Source organism: Somniosus microcephalus, chromosome 2 (genome assembly GCF_052327205.1).
Source record: "Somniosus microcephalus isolate GS21.2 chromosome 2, FLI_Smic_1.0, whole genome shotgun sequence".
Taxonomy (NCBI): domain Eukaryota; kingdom Metazoa; phylum Chordata; class Chondrichthyes; order Squaliformes; family Somniosidae; genus Somniosus; species Somniosus microcephalus.
The window spans coordinates 41132024-41149349 of record NC_140988.1 but is presented as its reverse complement, the minus strand read 5'-3'; the positions used below and the strand labels follow the sequence as shown (position 1 = coordinate 41149349).

General features: G+C 52.6%; 1 protein-coding gene across 2 annotated transcripts in view; it reads right to left on the bottom strand.

The window, feature by feature from the left end:
- Nucleotides 1-1155: 1155 nt before the first annotated feature.
- Nucleotides 1156-17326, bottom strand: part of mgst2 (microsomal glutathione S-transferase 2) — a 47821-nt gene continuing 31650 nt past the window's right edge. For both annotated transcript variants that reach the window (XM_086008687.1, XM_086008678.1), the window contains 2 exons: nucleotides 15695-15776; nucleotides 1156-1440 (listed from right to left, as the gene is read on the bottom strand). In XM_086008687.1, coding sequence (XP_085864813.1) covers nucleotides 1305-1440; nucleotides 15695-15776 — 218 coding nt within the window. In that variant the 3' untranslated portion in view covers nucleotides 1156-1304. The remainder of the gene's footprint in view (nucleotides 1441-15694; nucleotides 15777-17326) is intronic.

The window sequence follows — 17326 nt, the reverse complement described above, 5'->3', positions numbered from 1 at the left end:
TCGCCACCTTCCCGTATGCTTTTCCTCCACTTTGTGCAGTCTTGTGCCAGGAATTCCCAGGTGTCGGTGGGGATGTTACACTTTTTCAAGGAGGCTTTGAGGGTGCCCTTGAAGCGTTTCCTCTGCCCACCTGGGGCTCTCCTGCCGTGCCGGAGCTCCGAGTAACGTGCTTGTTTTGGGAGTCTCATATCGGGCATGCGGACAATGTGACCCGCCCATCGGAGCTGATCGAGCATGGTCAAAGCTTCGATGCTGGGGATGTTGGCCTGAGCGAGAACACTGACGTTGGTGCGCCTATCCTGCCAATGGATTTGCAGGATCCTGCGGAGGCAGCATTGGTGGTACCTCGCCAGTGCTTTGAGGTGCCTGCTGTACATGGTCCATGTCTCTGAGGCATACAGCAGGGCGGGTATCACTGCTGCTCTGTAGACCATGAGCTTGGTGCCGGGTTTGAGGTCCTGGTCTTCAAACACTCTCTTCCTCAGGCGACCGAAGGCTGCACTGGCACACTGGCTCAGTGATAGTATTCCTGCCTCTGAGCCAGAAGGCTTGGGTTTGGGACTCACTCCAGACAGCCCTGGTGAGTGGTGACAGAAGCGCTAGCTCTGAATGGTTGACATCCAGTGGGGATACTTGCATCTGATGGTTGTGGTGGGTGGTCGGCCTCACTCAGATCTTTAGCCTTTGTTGCAGCCCACCAAGGAGAAGATACTCTAAAGATAAAAACCATGAGGAAGGCAACAGGAAGCCACTCTTCCCTAGTATGTGGCTCAAAAATCTCATGTGTGAGACTTGAGTTAGGACTTGCCCTAGGACAGAATCCAGACTGAAGATGGCAGATGCCACCTGTACCTGGGAAAATATTGATGGTGTAAATTTGTGTGGAACAGTGAGCAAATGTTTGGACTGGAAAATTACAGCAAGGGTAATGAGTTGAGGTACATACTTTGAGGTACCTACACTAACATTTAGAGACTATTTAGGAGCCAATTATTTTCATGCATTAAAGTAAGTTAATGCTAATTTACCCAAACTTGTTCCATTTCCCATGTGTTAAAAAGTTACAAGCAAAATAAGGCCAGGTGCCTTGTATATAGTGTATATAGAGGCAAAAAGCACAGATGATAGTCAATAAAGGAATATTTACAAGTGAAGCTCCTTTAAAAATGCTGAGTTTTATTGTACCATGTTGAAGTCACATATATGAACCACAAATCTTCAGAAAGGAGGTTTTCATATTTACTATATGTAAAGCATAAAATATGCAATATTCATCAGCTTTTTTTTGGTCAACTGTTTGCACATTACAAAAACAATTTGTTGAACTTTTTAGCTATGTTGAAATCAAAATATTTGTCAATCATGCAATTTGTGATCCCGGCAACACTCAGACTGATTAATATCAGCAACATCGCCAGACCAATTCTGAATCCAGGAATCCTGAAAACAGAAATATTTGCATTAAAAAAAAATCACACAAACGTCTAACTACAATTTATTTTAAATATGCTTAATGCTTTAATCATCCATACCTTCCCATTCCCAGCTCACAGTGCCTCAGTGGGTAAATGTATCACCTACTGTGGTCTGTGCTGTTAGTTGAACTCAGCCAGAGATACAGTAGGGGTCACTACAATTTTCTCCACTGTCCCTAAGCGGGGAAAGAGATAAAAGAGCAAAAAAACACAAGGTCAGAGTTTCCTTTCCTTATGGGGTGGATAGCAGGTGGGAACATCAGCTTTGCCTGTGATGCCCCTCACAGTGGAAAAGTCAGCAGGCAGCCTCTGGTCACACACATGAAGAATGGCCACTTGGATGAAGTACCAGAGTGCAGACAGTATCAACCTGTAAGGTAGCAACCTTGGCGCAGTGGTAGTACTATTGCCTGCGAGTCAGAAGATTGTGGGTTCAAGCCCCACTCCAGAGACTTGAGCACATAATCTAGACTGGTGGTATTGAGGGAGTGCTGCACTGTCAGAGGTGCCATCTTTCAGATGAGACAGTAAGCCGAGGCCCCGACTGGCCTCTCAGGTGGACATAAAGATCCCACGGCACTATTTGAAGAAGAGAATGGGAGTTCTCCCCATTGCGTTGGCCAATAATTATCCCTCAACCAACAACTAAAAACAGATCATCTGGTTGTAGTGTCCGAGTATAAATAATACACGGACTGCAGGAGAACAATAATAACTGGTATTTACTGAACAGAGGGTAACTCTTTTGTTTGTACCCAAAAAACCCAAATTGGACTGTAAACAAAAGTTCAACTAAAACTTAACAAATCAAATTAAAATTTGGTTTTCCGGGTTGATGATGCACTCCAGTCCCCGCGGCGCCCACCGGTCGCGGAAATACTCAAGCGCACCCTGAACAGAGGGTACTCTTTTATTTGGACCCAAAAAAAAAACCCAATTCAACTGTAAATAAACAAAAGTTCAACTAAAGCTTAACAAATCAAATTAAAATTTGGTTTTCTGTGTTGATGATGCACTCCAGTCCATCGGTCACGGAAATACTCAAGCGCACCCTGAACAGAGGGTACTCTTTTATTTGGACCCAAAAAAAAAACCAAAAAAAAAACCAATTCGACTGTAAATAAACAAAAGTTCAACTAAAGCTTAACAAATCAAATTAAAATTTGGTTTTCCGTGTTGATGATGCACTCCAGTCCCCGCGGCGCCCACCGGTCGCGGAAATACTCAAGCGCACCGGCGGACACCGCGTGCTCCATCTCCAGGGCCACCCGGGCGCGAACATGGCCGCGGAAGAGATGCAGGCAATCCGGCTGGACGACCCCCTCGACCGCCCGCTGCCTGGACCAATTGATGGCTCTTTTAGCCAGGCCCAGGAGCAGGCCCACAAGGAGGTCCTCCAACCTGTCCGCTCCCCTCCGCACCGGGTGACCGTAGATCAAGAGCGTGGGACTGAAGTGCAACCAAAAATCGAGGAGCAGCCCCTTCAAGTAGTGAAAGAGGGGCTGCAACCTCTCACAATCCATATAAACGTGAAACACGGACTCCTCCAAGCCGCAAAAAATGCAGGCGGCCTGGGAGTCCGTGAACCTACTTAAAACCTTATTGCACGGGACCGCTCCGTGCAACACCCTCCAGGCCAAGTCCCCGATGGAACAAGGGAGGACTCCCGCATAGAGAGCCCTCCATTGGGGACCTCCGCTACCGCCGGTCGGCAAAACGCCACGCCAAGGCGTGTCCGGACGGTAGACGAAGATGGCAAAGTGGAGAGTGTGCAGGAGCAGCCCGTACAGGAAACCCCTCCACGCGGAATGAAAAGGCACGGAGGGTATTTCCTCGAGACGGCTCAAGTTGTGAGGCGCTGGTTCCCGAGGGGAGTTTCGGGGCTGGGCGCCGATGAGGAATTCCATCCGAACGGGGGTAAGCTCGGACGGGATCGCCCCACGTGCTTGAGCCGCCTCGATACACCTAGTGGAGTCGGGGCCCAGTGCCGCTTTTACCGATTCGATGGTTTCGACCGCGAGCCGGACGTTGGCCCAGGACAGGCGCCGCGCCAGCTCCTCCGGCGCCATCCAGCCCGCTCCTCCACCATCGAGCAGGTCCCCGACTCTGGTCACCTTGCCAGCCACAGCCCTACCCTCCGCCAGCCGCCCGAACCCGTGTTCGTGGAGGTGCGGATTCCTGAGCAGCGGCTCCCGAAGGAGAGCCGCCGCTCCTGACGGGGGAGAGCTCCGCCTGGAAGCGACGTAGTTCCAAACCCATAGTAGTTCCTGGTAGAAGACAGGCAGCTCCCGCAGGCCGGCACGCCTGCTGCCCACTTTCGCAAACAGGAGCTGCGTGTCGTAATTGAGGCCATGCAGCTGGCGGAAGAAAAACGTCGCCAGCGCACACCATCTCGGAGGATTCTCGACGTACAGGTATCTCTGCAGCGTCTGAAGACGGAAAGTCGCAGCCTGGGTGCGAAGGCACACCAGCGCCTGACCGCCCTCCCTAAGCGGGAGACACAGAACCGCGGCAGAGACCCAGTGCTTCCTTTTGTCCCAGAAGAAGTCGATGAGCTTCTTCTGAATCTTGGCGACAAACGCAGGGGGAGGGATCAAAGTGACCAACCGGTACCACAACATGGCGGCCACCAGCTGGTTTATGACCAGCGCTCGACCCCTGTAGGACAACACTCGGAGCAGTCCTGTCCAGCGCCCTAGGCGAGCAGTGACTTTGGCCTCCAGCTCTTGCCAGTTCGTCGGCCAAGCGTCCTCGGCAGGGCTAAGGTAGACTCCCAAATAGAGGAGGTGCGTGGTGCTCCAGGCGAAAGGCCTGAACTCCTCCGGCAGGGAGTCCACCCGCCACTGACCCACCAGGAGTCCGGAACATTTCTCCCAGTTGATCTTGGCGGAGGATGCGTCCGAGTAAATCTGCTGGCATTCCCGCATCCTCCGCAAGTCAGCGGGATCCGTGACCGTGAGGAGCACGTCATCGGCGTAAGCCGAGAGGACCACCTCCACGCCCGGCCCTTGCAGAGCCAGTCCCGTCAACCTCTTCCGCAAGAGGCGCAGGAAAGGCTCCACGCAAATGGCATATAACTGACCGGACATGGGGCATCCCTGACGCACCCCCCTCCCGAAGCGAAGGGGCGCCGTCAAGGACCCGTTAACTTTAATCAGACACTCCGCGGCGGCGTACAGATGTCGGATCCGGGCGACGAAATGCGTCCCGAACCCGAATGCGCGCAGAGTCCCGAAGAGATACTCGTGATCCACCCTGTCAAACGCCTTCTCCTGATCCAGGGAAAGGAAGGCGACCGACAGACCAGCCCTCTGGGAGTGGTGGACCAGGTCCCGGACCAGATGGATGTTATCGTGGATGGTCCGGCCCGGGACCGTGTAGGACTGGTCGGGGTGGATCATGTGGGCCAGCACGGTGCCAAGGCGAGCAGACATGGCCCTGGCAAAGATTTTATAGTCCGTGCTGAGGAGGGAGACCGGGCGCCAGTTCTTAAGGAGGCGGAGATCGCCCTTCCTAGGCAGCAGGACAATGACCGCCCTGCGCCAAGAGAGGGGCATCTCCCCGGTCGCCAAACTTTCCCCCAGGACCCGCGCGTAGTCGCCCCCCAAGACGTCCCAGAACGCCCTGTGGAACTCCACGGTCAGCCCGTCCAGCCCCGGGGACTTTCCCCTAGAGAGCTGGCGGAGGGCGCCGGTCAGCTCCGCCAGACTTAGCGGAGCGTCCAATTTTTCGGCGCCCTCCGGGCCAACCTTCGTCAGGTCCTCCCACAAAACTCTGCGCGCATCCTCGCTGGACGGATCCGGAGAGAACAGAGCCCCGTAATAGGCGCGGGTCTCCGCGCTGATTCCCTCCGGATCCGAGACCAGAGATCCGTCGTCGGCCAGCAGCCCCAAGAGCTGCTTACGGACCCCCCGTCTTTTTTCCAGCGAGTAGAAGAAGGGGGAGCCGCGGTCCAGGTCCCGCAGGAGCTGGATCCGCGACCTCACGTACGCGCCTCGGGACCCGACGAGCTGCAGGTCCTTCAGCGCGCCCTTCTTCTCTTCGTACACCTTCCGCAGGGCCGGGTCCTCGACGACCTGACTGAGACGGGACTCCAGGTCGAGCACCTCCTTCTCCAACCGCCCGACCCGGGCCTCCCGCCTCTTGGTCGACCCCTTCGCGTACTCCTGACAGAAGAGACGGATGTGAGCCTTGCCCACATCCCACCATAGCCTCAAGGAGGGGAAGCCCCCCTGCTTCCTTCTCCAGTCGGCCCAGAATCGACGAAACGAATCCCGGAACCGTGCGTCCTCCAGCAGCAGGTTGTTAAAATGCCAGTACACGGACCCCCCCCCGCGCGCGCAGCGGAGCGAGCTCCGCCCACACCAGGTGGTGGTCCGTGCACGGCACCGGCCGCATGGAAGCTGCCGGAACGCAGGAGACGAACGCCCGGGAAATGTAGAGGCGGTCGATTCTGGACCTTCCTCCCCCAGACCTCACGCTAGTGAAGGCGCTGGAGTCGGGGTGGAGATTTCGCCAGACGTCCACCAAGTCGAAGGACGCAACCAGGTCCCTCAACTTCTCCATCGCCGCCGGGCTTCGCGGGGGACCCGAACGGTCCCTCGCCTCGAGGGTGCAGTTAAAATCCCCCCCGAGGATGACGCACTCGCCCACGTCGATGGAGCCCAAGAGAGCGGACACTTCTTCGAAGAAGCGCACTTGCTGCGCACTGGTCTGAGGGGCGTACACGTTCACTAAATGGAGCGGCACGCCCCCCAGGCGAACAGTGACATGGAGCAAGCGGCCCGGCACGTGCTCCTTGACCCCCAAGATCTCCGGCTGAAAATGCGGGGCCAGCAAGATAGCCACCCCGCTGGAATTGTTGGAGAGGTGACTCATGCTGACCCCTCCTTGCCACTCCAGGAGCCACGTGGCTTCGTCTCCCGGAACGGTGTGGGTTTCTTGCAGGAAGCACACCGCATACTTCCCGTCCCGAAGGACCGAGAAGTTATTGAATCTGCGGCGCGCCTCCCTGCTGCCGTTGATGTTGAGGCTGGCTATGGTTATCTTCATGTCAGAAGCATAGTGCAACCTCTACCTACACCTAACGGGGCGAGGAAGCGCAGCCGCTGGTCCGCCGCCACTTCCTCAGCAGCCCAGTGAGAAACGTTGTGAGCCGACGCAGCTCGAGCGGGTTCACACCCTCGTCCGCGCCCAAGATCTTAACGGCGGCGCGGACGGAATCGATGAGCAGCGCCAGCTCCGACCACCTGTCGAGGGCCAGCCGGACCTTATTGCGCTGACCCAGGCACGTGGCCATAAAATCCCGGAGTTCCCTTACGGAAATGAGGGGAGACTCGGCAAGGGGCACGAGGTCATCCATCGCCACGTCGGCGCTGGAGTCCGAATCGTCCTCCGTGCCCATCACCGAGTCCCCATCCTCCTCCAGGGGGTCGTCACCAGCGGCCGACCCGTCCGCCGCGCAGTGCGAAGCGAACGACTCGGCCGCGCCAGCCAGCCCCGCCTCCGCCCGGATCCCACCCCCAGGATCGGCGGCAGAGGATTTCTCCCTGGGCTCCTCTAGGGGTGCCGGGCCAGAAGACGGCGGCGGTTCAGAGCTCCCCTCCACCCCAGACGCCGGAACGACCGGAGAAACCGGGGAGAGAACAATTTCCAGCTCCTCCAGTACGTCCGGCACCAGAGACGCAGCCAGGGGGCCATCCTCCTCCCCGCCACCAACCTCCGACCCAGCGGACGGGGGGTTTTGAATTAAAAGCTCTACCAGGACGAGCATCCCCTGGGAGACGTCCGGGTCGCATTGGGCGAGCTCATTATCCTCGAGCTCGCCCGACCCAGCCCCCAGGCTGCCCGACCCGGCGAGGGGTAATGACACCGATAAAAGGTCAACTTCAATTACTGCCGCGGGTTGTTCCGCAACCCCCCCCACGGGCAGGGTCTCATCCCCATCCCCGGGAGGCACGTGCTGGACAGACACCCCTGCCGATCGCTGGTGATGACGACAGCGCTGGGGGGGGGGCGGGGGGGCGCAGTACCCGCGGCGGGCGACGACTCCCCCTGCCCGGAGGGACCTTCCTCCTCCCGGTCCTCCTCCTCATCCAGGGGGTCGCGCCTTCTTTTTAGCACGGAGGGAGCGAGGGAGACCTCCATGTCTGCAAAGGCCTCCTCCTCGACTCCCTCCGGCGGAGCAGGTTTGTCGGGTTCCTCGGGCCCGAGCCCGGCCGCAGGTATTGGCATTACCGCTGCGGCGGTTGCAGCCACAGGCTCGGGCATGGGGCCCCTCCCGCTCACATCTGCCCTGATCAACTCCGCGAGGAGCGCGGGTGTAAGGGGCTCAAGGGGCAAGGGCTCACCATCCACGGGGGGACCTGCCCTAAGGTGCTTCTTTTTTCCCCGCGCCTTCTTTCCGGCCGGACACGCTCCCTCCCCCCCGCCGGAGGTCTTGGTGGCATCGGCCCCCGACGTCAACCGCGCATCAGACGTACTTGACGCGTGGGCAGATCCGGGGGGAAGGGCGGCGGCGGCGGCGCCAGCCTCGGCCGCACGAGATGATCCGGCGGCCTTGGAGGCAGGGCAGTTCCTCCTGATGTGCCCCACCTCCCTGCAGGCATGGCACCTCACACCGTCCGACGTCCAAAAGGCGCGGTAGGCGGTCCCCTTGTGGAGGACGACGAACGCCCCTTCAGTGTCCTCCTCCTGCGCCAGCTGGATAAACAGCTGGCGCCGGAAGGAGAAGACGTGGCGAAGGCTGGCCTCCTGGAAGCCGAGCGGGATGGGCGTGATCCCCGACCTCACCTCCCCAAGTTGTCGCAAATGGGGAAGGAGGAGCTCACCAGGAACATAGGGCGGGACGTTGGAAATAATGATCCTCTGCGCGGTGGCCTCGAGAGGATCCACCGGCAGGAAGGTCCCGCCCACGGTGAGCCCCTTGGCGACAGCCAGGGACACCGCCCGCTCCGACCCCAGGAAGAACACAGCCTTCCCATACATTTTCGACGATGGCTGAGGGGCCGACAACCCCAGCCATGGCCTTGACGCAGGCCTCGATGGTCATAGTGGGGTGAGTGTAGCTCTTCACCCCAAGCTTTTTTGTTATTAATCGAAAAGGTGACGGGGCAGCAGGAACAGCGGGAGCAGCTGTGGCCGTGGCTACCACTCTCGCATAGGTCCCGGCTGGCCCCGCCACCGGCGAAGACGCAGTCGCCATTCTGGGGTGCTTTTTTTAAGGGCTACACTCACCCCAAGTCACAGGCCTGAAGGTGTTAATGGCCTCGGTGTATATATATATTTTTTTGTCCTCTATTGAGCAGAGGGAGCTGATTAAAATGAGGACACACCTCTCTCCTTATTGATTTAAATTGGGAGAGTGGCCTCTCCCCTCTGCTCAATTGGCAATTAATAAAATAGATGAAACTAAGGTGCCTTAGAAAGACAGGCAGAGAGAGACAAAGAGAGAGAGAGAGAGAGAGGTGGGTGGGGGGGGGTGGGAAGGAGGGAGGCCGCAAAGGGCAGTGTTGCCACTCAGGATGGTGGGTGGGTGTTGGCAGGGTTGCACTCTCCGATGGAAAAAGCCTTTGGTGATGGTGGTCTTCTGGCAGGGGGAGAAGACGTCTTCACCTGGAAAAGCTGGAGAAGCCCAGGCTTAGTCCTGCAACAGGTCTTAACGATGTAATTAAATTAAATTAAGGACTTCACCTTGGGCAGCTCCAAGCTCTCCCAGGGCAGGCAATAGAAGGGATGCTAATTAGTGGTGTGTGTGGCCTAGCTTTTAACAAGAGCACACACACACACACTACACCCCTTGATGATCCGGCCTTGCTTCTTCTTTTCTCCCCCCACCTAAAATACAAAGTCTTGGGAGAGTGCCCCAAATAACACCCACCTGTAGATGTTCCGGATGAAGTTTTCTTCCCTCCTTTCAAGCAGTTGGTTTCTCTCCCCTCTCTCCCTCTCCTGAAGTGGAGGCCAATTTGGGGAGGCAGTGATAGAAAGGCCTCTCCCCTGGTTGATGTTGATGTAGGCCTCCTTTCTCCTTCTCCTCCTCTGTCCTCTCTCTCCAGGCACCTCAGTTGATGTAATGATGGTGGAGTTGGTGGTGGTGGTCCAACGTTCTCCTCCTCTTCCTGGTCAGGGGACCTCCACTCTCCAAAGTCTGGCTGCTCCCTCTGCTCGTGCTTGCAGCTGAACAGAGGGTACTCTTTTATTTGGACCCAAAAAAAAAAACCAATTCGACTGTAAATAAACAAAAGTTCAACTAAAGCTTAACAAATCAAATTAAAATTTGGTTTTCCGTGTTGATGATGCACTCCAGTCCCCGCGGCGCCCACCGGTCGCGGAAATACTCAAGCGCACCGGCGGACACCGCGTGCTCCATCTCCAGGGCCACCCGGGCGCGAACATGGCTGCGGAAGAGATGCAGGCAATCCGGCTGGACGACCCCCTCGACCGCCCGCTGCCTGGACCAATTGATGGCTCTTTTAGCCAGGCCCTGAACAGAGGGTAACTTAAGACTGACGTACAGAAGCCTGCTATGGCTTTATATACAGGGGTGGTCACTGCCGGTATTGCAGTGTAGAATCAGTTCTTCTCTTAAAGGCACATACACAACAATTCCTCCCCTTTTAGATAAACAGTACATAACATTCATTTAACAACTAAATAATAACTAATTACAATTACAATTTTCTCTGTACTATATACATCAACTGAAATAATCATTTATAAGTTCAGTCTTTGAGGAGGCTTCCTGATCCTGACTGGATAGCGCCTTTCTCGAGTATCCTGTTCTTGCGGCGGAGTTGATTCTGGCCCATTGTCATTGGTTGGTTCGTCAGCTTCCAATACCACTGCTTCTGAGGTAGACGCAATCTGTACTTCGAGTTGATCACCAGGTGCACCTGCTCGTGGTATGGGTTTGGCTTGTTCCTGTGACTCTAGAATCTGGTCAGCACGGCGTCTCACGATGCTCTCTCCAACATCCACTGTGTACATTAGTGGTCCCAGCTGTGTGCATATCGTTCCTGGCTGCCATTTTTCTGTTCGGTAGTCGTGGGCCAAGACTGGTTGCCCTATCTTGAAGCTCCTGGTTGGCTTCTCATTTATGTGCTGGAATTGCTTATCCTCAACATCTCGTCTTATGTTTGGTTTGAGCAAATCCAGGCGACATCTTAGCCTTCGGTTGAAGAACATTACGGCTGGAGCTTGGTTGGTGACTGCATGTGTCGCATTCCGGTAAGCAAACAAGAAATTATCCACCTTGTGTTGTAGTGGTATGTCGTCATTATACATTGCCTTTATGGCCTTTTTAAAGGTCTGAACAAACCTCTCAGCCAATCCATTTGTGGCTGGATGATATGGGGCAGATGTGTAATGTTTCACCCCATTATTCCTCAGAAACCTCCGGAAATCCTCAGACACAAACTGTGGCCCATTGTCGGAGCAAATCTGTTCTGGCAAGCCATTCCTGGCGAAGATGGTCCGTAGGACTGCAATAGTTTTCTCCGTGGTGGTGGAGGACATTTTGATGATTTCTGGCCATTTTGAATGGGCGTCCACAGCGATTAGGAACATTGAGTCCATAAATGGACCAACAAAATCAATGTGTACCCGTTGCCATGGAGATGAGGGCCACTCCCATGGATGTAGCGGGGCCTGTGGTGGAGCGTTTTGGACCTTCTGGCATCCTGTGCATCTCTTGGTCATATCCTCGATTTCTTGATCGATTCCCGGCCACCACACAAACGCCCTGGCTAGGCTCTTCATTTTTACCCCTCCCAGATGACCCTCATGAAGCTCATTGAGCACGCTATCTCCCAACTTGGGTGGAATTACCACTCGGGATCCACACATCAAGGTCCCCCGGCACACTGACAGCTGTTCTCTCCTTGGCGAGAATGCTGGCAACAGTGAGTCGCCATGTGCTGGCCATCCCTTCACCGTCAAATCATAGACCCGAGAGAGTGTCGGGTCATTTCGGGTTTCCTTCTCTATACTTGAGTTTGTAACAGGTAGACATTCGACTATGGTCGCATGGAATATCTCAACAGGGTCCACTGCAGGTGCTTCCTCTACCGTAGGCAACGGTAGGCGCGACAGCCCATCAGCGTTTCCATGCTGTTTCGTACCCTTGTACTCTATGTCGTACTGATGTGCCCCTAGAAAAAGTGACCATCTTTGCAGCCGTTGCGCCGTCATCACTGGAACGCCCTTCTTTGGGTTAAAAATGGAGACCAGGGGCTGATGATCAGTCAGTAGGGTGAATTTCTGCCTGTGCAGATAGTGATTGAACTTCTTCACCCCCCACACCAGGCTGAGGGCCTCCCTGTCAATCTGGGCGTAGTTACACTCGGCTGAGGTTAACGAGCGCGACGCAAAGGCTATTGGCCTCTCTGAATCGTCAAGGAATTTGTGTGACAGCACCGCTCCGATGCCATAGGGAGACGCATCACATGCTAACCGAATCGGTACTGTTGGATTGTAGTGGGCCAATACTTCTTTTGAAGTGATTAGGCATTTACATTTCTGAAAGGCACGCTTACACTCATCACTCCATTTCCATGTTACTCCAGTTTGCAGTAGGGCGTTCAGTGGGTGAAGAATTGTAGATAAATTCGGCAAGAACTTATGGTAGTAGTTCACCAACCCGAGGAACGACCTCAGTTGCGACACATTTTCCGGTGCTGGAGCCTTGACTACAGCCTCAATCTTGTCCGGCGACTTATGCAACCCTTCCTCATCAATCACGTGGCCACAATATGAGATTTGTCTCCTGAAGAACTCGCATTTGGGGCGGTTGGCTCGTAGCACATATTCCTGTAATCTCGTGAGCACCTGCTCCAGGTTGGCAAGGTGTTCACTGTCATTTTCGCCCGTAACCAGGATGTTGTCCAAATAACACTGGGTCCCCGGGATCCCTTGCAGGACTTGTTCCATCGCCCTCTGCCAAATAGCCGGGGCTGATGCTACCCCGAATACCAGTCGATTGTACTGGTAAAGGCCTTTGTGAGTGTTTATCGTGAGGTATTTCCTAGATGCTTCTTCCACCTTCATTTGTAGATACGCTTGGGCCAGATCAATCTTTGTAAAGCGTTTCCCTTCAGATAGTGAGACGAAAATATCTTCTATCCGTGGAAGTGGATATTGTACTGTGTGCAGGACTGGGTTCACAGTTACCTTGAAGTCCCCACAGATGCGAACCTTCTTCGGTTCCCCAGGCGTGCTGCTCAATGATTTCTTCATTACAGGAACGATGGGTGTGGCCCACTCGCTCCAGTCCACCTTGGACAGCACACCTGAACGCTCCAGATTCTCCAGCTCTGCTTCAACGGCTGGGCAGATCGCGTAAGGTACCGGTCTGGCCTTAAAAAATTTTGGGTTTGCGTTATCTTCGATTTTTATCATTGCCGTTACTCCTTTTAGAGTCCCAAGTCCTTGTTGGAACACCTCTTTTGCATAAGTTTGAATCTTTGACAGTCGCCCAGGTGTGACGTCATCATCCTTTTTATCAGTCACAGTTAGCGCCTGAATGGAATGCCAATCCAATTGTATTTTTCAGATCCATTCACGTCCCAACAATGGTGGTCCTCCATCTGGTAGTATATATAGATACAGTTTCTGTGTTTCCTTGCCGTTGTATTCAACTGGCACCCTTATTTTTCCTCTGGGGTAGACTTTTTGCCCCGTGTATGTCTTCAATACAATGGACGTGTCCTTCAAGGGTATGTGTGAGAATAGCCGCTCATAGTCTCGTCGATTCATGACAGTTAGGGCTGATCCTGTGTCCAATTCCATCTTTACTGGGGACCCTGCTATCATGAGGGTGACCCAAATGATTCGGTGATCCTCCTTTGCGATCACATTGTGTAACTTTAGACAACTTAGTCTCCTGCTCCTGGAGTCCTTATCACTCTCCTGATCTTCCGAACTACTGTCTGTCAATTTCTTTACTTTCTTGTACTTTTCCTTAGTAGTTCTTGTAGTGTTGGTTTTCTTTCCCGACCTGCAGACTCTTGCTATGTGTCCCATTTTCCCACATTGCCTGCATACTGTGTCCTTAAACCAGCAGTCCTTCTGATCATGGGTTGTTCTGCCGCAGCGATAGCACTTTTCTGCTCCATACGCCATTTCGTTAGCGCTGTATTCCTGTGCTTTCTGTTGTATTTCCGCAGCTCCCCGTGCTGCTGCTTCGTAGGATACTGCCACGCTGAAAGCCTGTTCTAGCGTCAGGTCCTTTTCCGAAAGTAGTCGTTTCTGGGTTCCTTCACTCTGGAGCCCGCAGACAAACTTATCCCGTAAGGTGACTGCCAGTCCTGCTCCAAACTGGCAGTGCTTCGATAACTTGCGTAGTTCCGTAAGATAGTCAGCATTGCTCTCATCTTTGTGCTGGTTTCTTTTATGGAACTTGAATCTTTCTGCTATCAACAGCGGTGTAGGGTTTAGGTGTTCCTGTAAGATATTAACAATCTCCTCAAAACTTTTCTCCATTGGTTTAGCTGGGGTAATTAAATTCCGCAATAGGCCGTACGTTCTCGCGCCAATCAAATTTAATAATACCGACGCCTTCTTTCCATCGGCCACCTCATTTGCCTTGCAGTACACTTCAATTCTTTCCACATACGTGGTCCAGTCTTCTACCTCGTTGTCGAAAGCAGAGATACTGCCACTTTTCGGCATCTTGGGTGATTTAGAATGGCGCCTCCCGCGCTTTTTCTTCTTCACCAATGGATTAAAATGGCGCCTCCCGTGCTTTTCCTTCTTCCCCAATGGAATAAGATGGCGCCTCCCGCGCTTTTCCTTCTTCCCCTTGCTGCCACGCTGCTCCTAGCGTTCTGCAGGGTAATGGCGACGACCCGCGGCTTCGGCGCGTCTCACTTTTCCTTCCCCTTGTTTTATTTTCTCTACGCTGCCCGGTTCTTGAGCACCGACCGCGCTCAGTGCGCTCCACCCTCTCTCTCTCTCTTTTCCTCCCGACGACGCTGCACGGCCCCTTTGCAGAGGTGCTCGATCGAGCTCGAGCCCGCCGCAGTCCGGAAGGGTCAGCGCACTACCTGCTACCAGCACGATTTGCTGGAACACCTTGACTGGGGAGCCAAGCCCAGCTCTCCACAGCCTCTCCTGCAACTCTCCGAACTCCGATGGATCGTTGGGTGGTTGCCCGCGTTCGATGCCTGTTGTTCTGACTTCGACCTCCAAAAGCTTCTTCTCAGGGAAAGATCCCCGTGAGGTGATGCAGTACTGCAGGCGAGTTCGAACCTGTTCGTCGCCAAAGTAGTGTCCGAGTATAAATAATACACGGACTGCAGGAGAACAATAATAACAGGTATTTACTGAACAGAGGGTAACTTAAGACTGACGTACAGAAGCCTGCTATGGCTTTATATACAGGGGTGGTCACTGCCGGTACTGCAGTATAGAATCAGTTCTTCTCTTAAAGGTACATACACAACACTGGTCATTTATTTCATTGCTATTTGTGGGACCTTGCTGTGCCCCAATTGGCTGCTGTTGTTCTACATTGCAACAGTGACCACACTTCAAAAAGTACTTCATTGGCTGTAAAGCGTTTTGGGACACCTTGAGGTCGTGAAAGGTGCTGTATAAGTACAAGTTCTTTCTTCCTTTACCCAAGCGGCAATCGGGTCCTTCAATGTGGGGCCCGGCCAGCTCCACATTCAGGTAAGTTATTTACCTCCTTTTTTGTAGGTGATCCCTAGATCTTGTTTCCCTGAGTGCAGCCGGCGTGGGTAAAGATTTATTTGTCCTTACTCAATATGGCGGGCGGTGCCCTTCTGGCCGGAAATGTGCACATGCGTCTTGCCCGCCATATTAGGGCCTTAGTAGTCCGAGCTGCTTGGACCAATTTCTAGGCCAATGGGTTTTACAAAAGCAATATTCTACATGTTCTCAAATGGACTGTGGTGGTGCAGGAATTTGGGCTTAACAACCAAGTACCTTGTACACAACATGTGATAAGTGGTTTATGGTCACAGAGAGCCATTATGTTAGGGCCAGTCACTTTCTCTTCCCTCTCCCAAAAAAGAGGGAGGAAAAAGTATTGGAGGCAGAGTTATCATGGGTCTTATTCATACAATTCCAAACTGATGGTAATCGACAGGGTTCCTGGGAACAAATTACATTATCTGTCCTCTCAGTTGGAGATGTTGTACAACATGGGACGAGGATTGAGAGGGGGAAAAAACCTTAGGAAGAACTTAAGCTCATACCTTCCTTTTGTTGAGTCTGCATATCCAATAAAGTACATGTACCGACTAAACAGGTAGACAAGACCAAAGATTGAGGCAATTTCTGAACGAAGGAAAGTTATAACATGTGAATTTTTGCAATCAAAATCATCCATTTAAAATCAAACAAATCTTGGTACATTTTATCAATTTTATGATTGTTACAGTGCAAGAACAAATACAACGTTTATTTTGCTTGTTTCAGGAGATATTTAATAATCATGAAGACAGTTAGGTCAGTTTCCAACTTCAGAGGATATATTAATTGAAGTACGCTGATGATGATTAGTACTCTGGTAACCACAGGACAAACTGCAGTGACTACACTGAATTTTCTGCACATCTTTATAGCAGTAATAGGGGTGTAACAACCGGCTTCAATGTTTCTTGGCTGGGGACTGGCCCAGGGGTGGAGGGACTGGAGAAAGTTCACTCAGGTTCCAGCACTTGATCACGATCCAGTTAGTCCAGCTGGAAAGTGACTGTGTACGGACATAAGGTGAGCACTGGACTGGACTAAACTGTGATGCTCTCCTCAGTCAAATAGTCTGCTGACACTCATCTTTTAGGTTCACACATAAAGAATGGCTACTTAGATGAGATGCTGGTGACCCATGGAGCAGTACCCCAACAACAGTCAGCACCTTCACACAAAGAGAGGAAGATTGGAGCAACAGCCCATGAAGATATGGTGTACATATGATTTTAATTATGCTGCCTGGCAATTGTAGTGAATATAACCTGTTCCACCTTAAGAGAACTTAAGCCTGTTCCACCTTAAGAGATGTACTACTTTCTCTGGCTGCTGTATACGTAATACCGGTGGTGACCACCGGTATATAAGCACTGTGTAGTAATATTGTATTTTAGTATAGTCCTGACCTCCAACCAGTAAAGACCTGTTGAACTTTAATCTTGTAGTCTGTGTTAGTAATTACAACTAGAACACACAGACTTAACAGCAATTAAATAGTTAAAACTAAAATGCTGTGGTCCTAGGTAATGTCTTTAAAATAATTTAGTAAGAATGCTTTGTTGAGATAGGCTGGTAGATAAGCTGCTCATGGTCAACCAATCACTGTCGCTCTGGACAATGTCCTGATTCTTAAAGAAATTAGCCTGTTGAGGTAAGCCGCTCATGGATGATCAGCCTTGTTTCCCTCCAGTCTAACCTGACTGGAGGGAGAGGAGGCCGAGAAGAGAGAGGAGAGAATATAACATAAGAAATAGGGGCAGGAATAGGCCATACGGCCCCTTGAGCCTGCTCCGCTATTAAATAAGATCATGGCTGAGCTTCTACCTCAACTCCACTTTCCTGCCCCATCCCCATATCCCTTGATTCCCTTAGAATGCGTGTGTGTGTGTGTGTGTGTGTGAGAGAGTGAGTGTGTGTAAGTGTGAGAAAGAAGGAGGGAATGAAAATACTGCATGACTCGACCCAGGCGCCTGGATCTTTTCCCTTCTCCATTCTTGTGAGGAAGCATCTTACCTCTACTTGAACAACCTCACCTCAAACTAATTTTATACAAAACAACGACAAAGCCTTAACACAAAAATTTTATAATTACAGTCAATTGCTATGATGAATTAAATTGCACAAGTAAATTTGATGGG